The sequence below is a fragment of the Carya illinoinensis genome, chromosome 9 (assembly GCF_018687715.1).
Source record: "Carya illinoinensis cultivar Pawnee chromosome 9, C.illinoinensisPawnee_v1, whole genome shotgun sequence".
In the NCBI taxonomy this organism is placed as follows: Eukaryota; Viridiplantae; Streptophyta; class Magnoliopsida; order Fagales; family Juglandaceae; genus Carya; species Carya illinoinensis.
Genome location: NC_056760.1, coordinates 736623 through 747431, shown reverse-complemented (window position 1 = coordinate 747431; position 10809 = coordinate 736623). Strand labels below are relative to the sequence as shown.

General features: G+C 36.1%; 2 protein-coding genes across 4 annotated transcripts; one reads left to right on the top strand and one right to left on the bottom strand.

Annotated features, from left to right (window-relative positions):
* Positions 1–765: 765 nt before the first annotated feature.
* Positions 766–5453, bottom strand: LOC122276440 (threonine dehydratase biosynthetic, chloroplastic). 2 transcript variants are annotated; one of them, XM_043086157.1, is made up of 9 exons: positions 4884–5452; positions 4068–4247; positions 3598–3867; positions 2928–3134; positions 2506–2754; positions 2352–2422; positions 2008–2125; positions 1456–1590; positions 766–1288 (listed from the first exon to the last, which is right to left on the bottom strand). In XM_043086157.1, exons 1-9 carry the CDS (start codon positions 5352–5354, stop codon positions 1142–1144), a joined length of 1848 nt encoding a protein of 615 aa, XP_042942091.1. In that variant the 5' UTR covers positions 5355–5452; the 3' UTR covers positions 766–1141. The 2 variants fall into 2 exon arrangements, with proteins under 2 accessions (XP_042942091.1, XP_042942092.1); XM_043086158.1 differs by lacking the exon at positions 766–1288 and having other exon boundaries at positions 1450–1590; positions 1970–2125; positions 4884–5453.
* Positions 5454–7607: 2154 nt separating this feature from the next.
* LOC122275276 (protein CHUP1, chloroplastic) lies at positions 7608–10674 on the top strand. 2 transcript variants are annotated; one of them, XM_043084264.1, is made up of 3 exons: positions 7611–7987; positions 8070–8791; positions 10115–10674. In XM_043084264.1, the coding sequence occupies exons 2-3, from the start codon at positions 8174–8176 to the stop codon at positions 10460–10462; spliced, it is 966 nt and encodes a 321-aa protein (XP_042940198.1). In that variant the 5' UTR covers positions 7611–7987; positions 8070–8173; the 3' UTR covers positions 10463–10674. The 2 variants fall into 2 exon arrangements, with proteins under 2 accessions (XP_042940197.1, XP_042940198.1); XM_043084263.1 differs by having other exon boundaries at positions 7608–8791.
* The last annotated feature ends 135 nt before the right edge of the window (positions 10675–10809 follow it).

The window sequence follows — 10809 nt, the reverse complement described above, 5'->3', positions numbered from 1 at the left end:
TTGTGGAGGGTGGTGGGGTGAGTTTGCGAGTAGTCCAACCCAATACACGTACCCACCACCAAAGCCAGAGGGTACTTTTGTTCCCTACCCACCATTGCTACGAGTCTGACCTCCATAAGTGTGCATCGTATCTACGTAAATATAACAAGCACATTCATATATATCTAACATCATCATCGTCATTTCTGAAACAGGAGCTATTTAATTGCCTATCCACCATGCTCTAGGGGTGTCCGTTCCCTACCCACCAGGGAACTTTTGTTCCCTACCCACCATTGCTACGAGTCTGACCTCCATAAGTGTGCATCGTATCTACGTAAATATAACAAGCACATTCATATATATCTAACATCATCATCGTCATTTCTGAAACAGGAGCTATTTAATTGCCTATCCGTCTTGCTCTAGGGGTTTGGACACCATTTGCGTGCATTGTATGATTTATCTACGCAAGAAAACAAGTACATCCTTGTGTATCAATCACTGTAATGACTAGCTGATACGCTTCATTCGATCAACTTAACGCCCAATTCTATGAATAATCTATTATCATCTATATAATTTTTAGAGCATCCTTTCTTTTCTTTTCTTTTTCAATTAAACTATCTCTTCATTTCTTTAATTAATTTTACCATTTAATTTTATCTTCAAAGAATTTATATTTTTTCAATTGCAAGTATTTTATTAGTTCTTGTTCTTTTTGACAAAAGACCCTTGGTTTTTATATTCTTTATAACACATTAACCTTGCAATTAACAATTGGACTTCGACAAAAGCAGTGCAGAAAGGTGCCGTAACTAATCAAAATTTCGAAATTTGTTCTATCAACACGTGGAGCTTCAATAGTCAAACACGTGGAGTTTCTGATGCCTCGAAAGTGCAAGGGCCATCTTTTCCACAGCCCCCCGATCTGTTTCTAGTCAAACATCAGAGGGAACGGTCGGAACAACACCCTGCCCGCTGTTTTCATTTGATACGTAGTATTATTACCCTATCATAAACAACAAAGATGAAAAACGTCTCTCTTCTCTACCACTAGAACGACGTTTGGAGGTTTTTTGTTTTCCCTCCCTGGCCATGTGAACAAGTCTGGTGCCGATCCCACTCAAAGGAACACTCAGGGTTTCTATTACAGTGTTGGCTATACTGAATGCATCAACAGCTGGAAGTCCTTATCATTGTTTACCACTACATAATCATATCCAAGGTTATTGGCGCGGCCACGAAATTCATCCATCTCACTACTTTCAATCTGCATCCCGACCAATACATTTGCACCGGTTTCGCCCTGTTGGAGAGAAAAGAATGATATCAGGTTTGATCAAATTACATTTTTTTTATAGGTAAAATAACATTTTATTGAAACAAGAGGTTTGATCAAGTTATTTAAAAAAAACGGGTATAATCCACCCTATAAACCATTAAGTTTAGGAACAGATGGTTTTTTATACTTACCTCTCCACGGTAATGGAACAAACTTATATTCCAGCGTGGACTAAAAGAATCCAAGAATTTCATTAGAGCACCAGGCCTCTCCGGAAATACAAACCGACAAAGAACCTCATTTTGAACATTTGATCTGCCTCCCATCTGAAAGAGATCCAAAATGAGTCAATCTAGGCGCTATGATGCACGGCTACATGCAGATACTAATATGGGGGAGGGAATAGCTTAAATCTAGTATATGTTGGAACTGAACCCAGTGAATGATGCACAAGTGTCTCGTAGAGGAAAAAGGGGCACTTGTTAGTTGTTTCTCATCCAACAGGTCTAGTTCCAACTGAAAATAGACCTACATTTGTTTACATAGATGAGATGAGATGAAAGTTGAATTAAATATTGTTAGAATATAATTTTTTAATATTATTTTTGTTTTGAGATTTGAAAAAATTGAATTGTTTATTGTATTTTGTGTGAGAGTTTGAAAAAATTGTCATGATTGGATGAGATGGTTTGTGAAGAAATTTACCAAATAACGCAAATGATCCATTCAGAGAAGAAATTTACCAAATAACGCAAATGATCTTTAACCAAGTCACTATTTGTGAGATTGTAAGTTTTAAGTTGAGAAGATTCCATCCGCCTCTGCAGTGCTTCGAGTTCAGAAACCGTGTGAACGCCAACACTGCACACAATATCAAAAGGAATAATCAGATTTTCTAGCTTCTGAAGTTATTACTGATCACTTATCATCTCTCATAAATCCTAAATAAAGGAACTTTGTAAACTGTTGATGATATCCAAACCAAAAATTTCCCTAAATTCCGACAAGCGCATAAATCCTAAATCAACAAAAAAAGAAATAAACATCAGCAGAAAAGGTAACTAATATGGATTGACAAGCGCTTTACCTGTATAGAACAATAGCCTCTTTATCAGAGTTACACCTATATTTGAATTCAGTGATATTCATCGATCCCACCTGCCAACTCAACCATTCATTACATGCCATGGACAACAAAGCTGATCTGCAAGAAAAGTTGATTTGAAGCTATATTGACCTACCAGTTCACAAAAGCATTTGAAACTTCCAAGCTCTTCCGGCATAACAGTTGCAAGCACAGCCTCTTGTTGCCGACCTACATTAGCTAGTTCAGTCACCACCCTCAGTTTATCGAAATTCATGTTTGCTCCACTAGTTATTGCTACGACATTTTCCCCCTTGAGACCATAATACTTGCAATATGCTTCAGCTCCAGCAAGAGCAAGTGCACCTGCTGGTTCTAAAATGCTTCTTTTCTCCTCAAACATGTCCTGCAACATCAGCAATGATATTTTAAGTGTTTAAGCTGCCATTATTTTAAAAGTTCAAACTCTCCAAGGAAATAGAGTTGAATTATACAGTTTTATTTACACACTGATGCATAAATATTACTTTGAAACAAAGGAGGATGTCCGCAAACACCAAACCAAGAAACTAGCCTCACCTTTATTGAGGCACATATAGCATCACGGCTTACAAGGACTACACCATCTACCAGATCCTGGCATATGCGGAAGGTTTCTTCGCCAACTTCTTTGACAGCTACCCCATCTGCAAAACCTCCAACTTGGTCCAACATCACTCTTTGACCATGATGTAAAGACAGTGCCATTGCATTTGCATCAGAGGGCTCCACCCCGATAATCTTTACCTGTATAAAGTATAGCAGAAAATTATCCTTGATAGATTGCATTAAGTATTAAGAAACATATAAAGCAAATGCAACATCAGACAGAAAGAAAAGAAGAACAAAGGGAAAAAAAATTGTTAAAGACTTTTTGAAGCCCCTAGAACCCATGCACTTGCCTCAAAACGATTTAATATAGAAATTTGATCGAGTACCAATGTCATTGAAGGACAACATAAAAATGTTAGTCTGGGATTGGCTCTTTTTTTTTTTTTTTTGGTTAAAATATATAATTATTGGCTCAAAATATTTTTTGATCGGTAAATTATTGGCTCAAAATATATAATTACCATAAAATATACCAAATAAACCTTAAAACTAACACTGCATTCTTCTTCTATTAAAAAAAAAACACTGCATTCTTGTTAAAAAAAAAAAAAAAAAAAAAAAACAACGCACAGGAATTCTTAAATAAGAATGAATATACCTCTGGAGAAACCCTCTTAACATAAGCAGCAATACCAGCTATTAGCCCACCACCCCCAACAGGCACAAAGATTGCATGCAAATGACCTTTCATTTGTCGCACAATTTCCATTCCAACAGTTCCCTGCCCCATGATGACATCTGGGTGATCAAAAGGAGGTACGAATGTACGGTCCTCGTCTTTGGCCCGTTTTTTGGCATATGTTTGTGCCTCATCATAAGAATCCCCCACAAGAACAACTGTTGCACCCAGCCTCTCGACAGATTGCCACTGTAAAATTAAGAAACCCATAACTCAATTAATTAACCTTTTTTCTACTGATAAATTGCATATGCACCCAGCGTGAGTTTGGCACTCATGACTAGATCCTCTGGATTGTTCTTATTTAGGGGAAGTAACAACGTTTGAGCAACAGCTAGGACTCTTTTCTTCTAAAGCAACCCTAAAAAGCCACATAATTTAAAATGCACCTTGATTTCTGGTGTCGTGACCGGCATAACAATCACAGCATTGCAACCAAGTCTCTTGGCAGCTAATGCAACCCCTTGAGCATGATTTCCTGCTGATGAGCAGATAACCCCTCTATCCAACCGTTCTTTAGGGATTTTTGCCATCATATTGTAAGCTCCACGAAGCTTGAAAGAGAAAACCTACAAAACCAGTGCGAACAAAACATGAGTATTGAGTGATCTGCATTCCCAATTCAAACACAGAACTAGCCCATACTACTGAAAAAAAGTTAGAACACAGGAAGCAACCGCCTGTTGATTGTTTCAAACTCTTTCTGCCATGTTAAACAAACAAAATTTCTATTTCAAACTCGGAACCCAAGTTAGCAACCACGTTTCACCATATAGGCAATGGAACATTTGCCAAAAGACGACGAATAAAAATAAAAGAAAATATCATATGTAACCTACAGGAGTTATACGCACTTCTCCCGTAAATCATAGTCAACACCTGCTTGAATTTAATCAAATAAATAATCCAGTTACATAATCAATATATTTCCACAGCAAACTCTGCCCATCATATATATAGATAATAAACGTATGTGCATGATATTAAATTATAATTTACAAAGTGGGTTCCTTCCAAAGACAGAATGCCAGAAATTTTTACAATACGCATAAATATATGCCACAACCCAATAATATGCAATAAAAAAATCGAATTTTGTGGACACTATTCCCAATCCAGCTCTAAAATCCACAGAAAGAAAGCACACAGAAAGGGATCAAAATTCTTTTTTTTTTTAAAGAAAAAAAATTAAACGAAAGACCTACAGGCTGTAAATCCTCCCGCTTGAGCCAAACCGTGACGCCAAGACGCTCCGAGAGCTTGGGCGCAAGTTGCAACGGTGATTCGATGGCCACGTCATAGACCTTGGACGAGAGTATGTTTGTCAGGTAGCCCATAGCATCGGTAATATTGTCACCGTCACCGACATTGGAAACCGCACGGACCGGTATGGCGGCCCCAAGGAACCCAGCCGGGTACTGCAGGGAGTTGGGAGAGACTTTCATTGTCGGAGAAGGGGAGGAGGGTTGGGTGGAGATTTGTAACGGGTTGTCGCGGGAGGTAACGGTCGTTGAGGAAATCGACGCCGCGGGTTCAGATAGCGTGGCGGCGATGTATGTCTTGACGGCGAGGTCCCTTCTGTTGTTGTGGATCCCAATGAAGGTATGTGGGACCAAATCCAAACGCTTAGGGCGGAGTAGAGGTGACTGGCACGGTGAGAACCGGAAGGCCTCCATAGTTTCGAGGAGAGAGAGAGAGAGAGAGCGGCGTTCTGGGGGTTGTAGGCTTGCTCAAGACGAAATTTGTAGTAAAAATGGGGTGGGGGGTTTTTCTTGGGCGCGTATGGAATAAAAATAAATATAACGCCAATCATAGAACGACACTTGTCGTAAGTTGTTGGTTGTCTTCGGAGCCAGAGTCTGATGTTACATTTCACGCGCGAGCCTATTATACGTCGGTCTGGTCGGCTGCTGGTTTATAAGCATAGTGATATCATATGATACAACACGTTTCGTTTTGATGGTTTTATGTACGTCGTATTTATTATTATTTAAAAATAATAAATATGTTATATTTTATTTAATAAAATGTAAGTAAGATGATATATAAAATTTTCTTAGTGCTATTGCTCTCAAGTTTATCCAACGGTGTTGCAATTTTTTTATTCATTAACTCACGTATCACATATTATATTTTTTTAAAATTTTTTTTAGTTTTATTTTTTTTAAAATAATTAAATTCTTCTACTCATTATCCATATATTATATATTTTGTAAGAAAAAAATAAAAAATTATATATAATATTTGATATGTGAGGATAATGTTTTTTTAAACATGTGTAAATATTTTTTAAAAATAAAATAAATACCAATACACAAATAGTCAATTTATTAGGTAACAAAAATTAAAAAATAAAATAAAATATATGAATAGTCAATTTGAAGGAGCAACTCAAGGGCATAGTATCATTTTCCAAATAAATTTACTCACCATTCTTATATTATATACTTATTTTTATTTTTTATATTTTTAATAAATATGTGATGTAAAGATTATAAATAGTAGAATTTAATTAATTTAATAATTTTTTTTTTTTTAAAACTCGGGTGTGGTGTGTGTATACCTTTAAAATAATTTAGGAAACAGTTTTACGTGAAAGCTAATGCGGCACGCTAACACATTTGATTTTGTTGAACTTTTAATTTTAAAATTTTCTCGCAAATTAAATATTATCATATCAATTAAATAGAAAATTTTTCTTTAGAAAATAATCAGTACAACCATAAATTAAGCATATCCTCTTTTTAAAAAATTGGCCAGTAAATATAAGACTTACATAAAAAAAATTTATATTTTAATAGCGACTTTATTATTTTTTAAGAGAAATGATATTAACAGTTATGAAATCTACAAACTCCACGTATTTTTTTTACAAAAAATGAATAGATCTATAATTCGTTTGAAAAAAAAAATTATTTTTTAATGATAGATTCTGTTATTTTCAAAGTGAGTACATATAACTCCTATATTCTAAAATTATATCTAATATATTTTTTTTAAAGTGTATGGGATTTGCATAGTTTAAGATTGAGTAGTGTTACATGTATTTATATTTTTACTTATATTTTTATTTACAATATTTATTTTGTGAGTTTTTTTTTTAAATTTAAATTTCACGATTTTTAATATATCACTAACTGGAATATAGAGAAGTATATTTTTTTTTTTATAAATTTTTTAAAAATACATTTAGAATTTTCTTTTAAGATTATCTAGCATTACAAAATAAGACCTTTTGAGATGACATGATTAAAAAAAAAACATATTTAAATTAACACCCCGAAAAATCTGAGTATAAGACCATATTGCTTATAACTTAACATGATCACTAGCATTAAACAAGGGAAAAAATTAGTAGTCTTGGTTTGTCTACATATACCCCATTTGCATCTTCAATAATAAACCATTATATATTTTGTTTTATTGATATACAATAATAATAATAATATGAGAAATTGAGAATCAAACCAAAATTTTAATTATTGTTAGTACTTTTGAATACGTTTACTTATATTTATGATTAGATACATTAGCCTGTCTCAATCATATATTATACTTTAATTCATAGAAGTATATATTTTCTCTTAAACGTGATTGAAAAGAAAAAAGGAAAACGTGTAGTGCATAGGGAAGAAAAAAAATAAAAAATAAAAAAAACGTGTAGTGTTTTTGTCACATGCAGCGTACATTATTGACCGTTTACTCTAGTCATGCGTGGCAGTACTGGCCGGTGGCCCAAAAATTCAAAGCAGCCATATTCCTCATGACCTGCAACATTAATGGCCAGGCACGTAGAGTTTTTGATAAATAAATAAGTTAGATTATATGAAACAAGCCCAAACGTTCCAGCCCGTTTAACAATGAAACGGGCCGATAAAAGCCCAACGAGTCATACTTGAACACAGCGATCTGATCACACAACTCAAGTGGCGATGCACGATACATGCGGTAATCAATTGGCCGGTTGATGTTAATAATCACAAATAGTTCCCCGTGCAGAAGGAATTAGATTCTCAACAGTTCTAAGAAGGCAAAAAAGTGAGGTGGAATGGAGGGAATTGGAAGAGTCAAAAAGCAACAATCCACTATCCCTCTAAACAAAGGAACGCCAAGAAAGCACGAAGGTAAAGAATCTAAAGTCATCTAAGTAATGATATTACATCAATATGATCACCGGTGCTTATAAGCAACCAGGCAAGGAAGAATTCTTTTTCAGATCTGTCGTTGGGTTTTTGTCTTAGATCTTGGGTTCTTCCCTAAGATGGAGACTTCATCAAGAGCAGAGGTTATGCAGCCAGCACTCCTCAAAGTTGGTATTTCTTTAGCTATTGTATCCGTGGCTGGTTTTTTCTATGCTAAGATCATGACAAGAAAAGTTACTGTTATTAAAGGTTGTTCGTTGGAAACTCCGGTAACTTCTCTCAAAACCATTTCTTATGATGAGCTTGATGATGAAGATAGCTTCCATAGTCTTCCTTCCACATGCATACCTTTAATGGAAGATGAAGGCTCGACGATCTGGGACTGTAGTCTTGCAAATACAGTACAAGATTTAGAAACAGGGGACGGGGCCAAATCTGAAGAGATTCTAGTCCTAAGAAGCAATATAGGAGATATAGAAAAGAGGGAATGGGAGTTAGAGAATCAGTTTATTCGTTACCGTGATTTAAAGGAGCAAGAGTCACTGCTTATGCAGCTTAAGAACATGTTGTTGTTGGAGCTGGCCCGTGTCGAGTTCTTGGATAGGGAAATTTCTTCATTGGAGACGGATAAAATTATACTCAAGAATTTGGTTGAGAACTATGTGGGAGTTCTTGGGCAGTTAGAAGATTGGAAATCAGAAAATAGGCTGCTTCAAAGGAAGGTAAAGAAACTTTTGAGAAGAACGAGGAAGCAATCACGTGTCATAGGAGAGCAAAATAGAAGGATTGAAGCTGGAGAAACAGCAATTTTGGCAAGTTGCGATGCACAAGAAACAAGGAATGATATCATCAAGAAATTGGAGGACAAAGTTAAAGAGCTATACACAATTATGGACCAAATGCAACAGGAAAAGAATGAACTTTTGAGGAAGATAGATTTGGCAGAAACATCAGCTTCATCAATCTCCAAGGTTTGACCACCTTTCTGCTTTAATGTGCAATGCTTATGTAAATATATATAACTATATATATATTTTTGATAAATAAATAATTATATTGATCGAAGAATGGCAAAAAGCCTGAATTACAACTCTGATATTCCACCTAAGTGGATACATTAGAGGCAAGAAAATCTCGAAGGACCATGCCATTAAAATCTACAACAATGGCCCAACTACAAAGAGTTCTAAAAAATAAGAATTTAAGCTCCTCTACAGATCTTTCATTGTCTTCGAATGTCCACTCGTTGCGCTCCCTCCACAAACTCCACAAGATGCAAATAGGGATCATCTTCCACATAGCTCTAATCGGTTGCATGCCTCTTATGCTAGGCCAACTAGCCAACGTTGCCTCCACCGTTTTTGACATCATCCAAACCATTGCCAAACGAACGAACACTTCGTTCCATAGAGTCCTTGCTACATCGCAATGTAACAGAAGATGATTTACCGATTCTCCCTTTCCTTTGCACATGCAACACCAGTCTACGATAATGATCATTCTTTTTCTTAGATTATCAGTGGTAAGAATCTTATCCAAAGAGGCTGTCCATACAAAGAAAGAGGCTTTTGGAGGTGCCTTGTGACTCCAAATCTTTCTCCAAGGGAAATGAGAGTTGGACTCTGGGGTGAGAACCTTATAGAAAGACTTGATCGAGAAAATTCCTTTTCTTGCTGGAATCCATCACATGATATCTTCTTGCTGGCTGTTAACTCTTATAGAATAAATAAAACTGTAAAAATCAGCAATGCTACTCATCTCCCAATCCTGAACTGCTCTATCGAAATTAATGATCCAAGTAATCCGTCCTCCCGACACCTCCATAGCATCCGCTACTGATAAATCCTTTACACTCACCAATTGAAAAAGAGAGGGGTACAAGTCTTTTAAAGCTATGCTATCATACCATATGTTGCTCCAGAATTTAATCCTGGTTCCTGTACCCACCTGAAGATTAACAAAGCGATTGAACACCTCCCAGCCTCTTCTAATATGTTTCCACAATCCAACTCCATGAGCCCCACTAACTTCCCTAGTATACCACTCTCCCCATAAGCCTCCATATTTCTTTTCAATGACCAATTTCCATAGAGAATCTGGTTTCCTGGCAAATCTCCATAACCATTTGCCTAATAATGCCCGGTTAAAAACCCTTAGGTTCCTAACTCCCAATCCTCCCCCCGGGATAGAGCGGCACACCTGTTTCCACTTAACCAAATGAAACTGGACTTGAAATGTGACAACAAAGTCACCAGTTTCAACCTCTTATTCCCAGTATAGTTCTCATTTTGCAGATTGAAGGTGAAGGTATAACCCTGGAAACTTACAATCAGCTTGTGAATGAACTGGAACGGCTCCAGAAGGATCGAGAAGCTGAGATTAAGGAAGTGATTTTCTTAAGATGGAGCAACGCATGCTTAAGGCATCAGTTATACAAGAAGAGCCATCCTGAGTCACGTTTTGAGGGTTGCCAAGAAATTGGTTCTCTTTTGGAGCACAATGAGCCAGCTTGCTGTGTCGTTGAGAGTAGTCATGACGAACATGCTGCTTCGAAAAGGGGAAAGTTATTCCAAAGGATTAGAAGATGGGTGGAAGGAAGTGAGAAGGCAAAAGGAAAAGTAAAAGAAAAAGTAAGGCAATAAAGTAAGTGCTTTGGAAGTCATGGTGCTTCAGACGCGGCAGACGATCAACATCTTCATGCATGCATGCTAGAAGGTCTTGCTGCAGTGCGTGAACATGAGATTATGGAATTGTAATATTATTTGCAAGGCTGCATTAAAAATTTAAACAACAGCAAGTGTAGAAGAATCAATATATATGTATATATTTTCCTTATGATGGCTTTTGGCTAATATAATTTTAGAAAATAATTTAGGCAAACCTTTTTTTATAAGTCGAGAAACTAAGGGTTGGTTTAAAGATGAGTTGAGATGTGTTTTAGTTGAAATATGAAAGTTAAATAAAATATAGTTATAATATTATTTTTTAA

Coding starts and splice junctions, on each gene's coding strand:
- LOC122276440 (XM_043086157.1), bottom strand. CDS start 5,354: ATGGAGGCCTTCCGGTTCTCACCGTGCCAGTCACCTCTACTCCGCCCT. Junction 2,423..2,505: donor TCAAATGCTTTTGTGAACTG/GTAGGTCAATAT, acceptor TTGAGTTGGCAG/GTGGGATCGATGAATATCAC. Junction 1,591..2,007: donor AAGATCATTTGCGTTATTTG/GTAAATTTCTTC, acceptor GATCTCTTTCAG/ATGGGAGGCAGATCAAATGT.
- LOC122275276 (XM_043084263.1), top strand. CDS start 7,940: ATGGAGACTTCATCAAGAGCAGAGGTTATGCAGCCAGCACTCCTCAAA. Junction 8,792..10,114: donor CAGCTTCATCAATCTCCAAG/GTTTGACCACCT, acceptor CTCATTTTGCAG/ATTGAAGGTGAAGGTATAAC.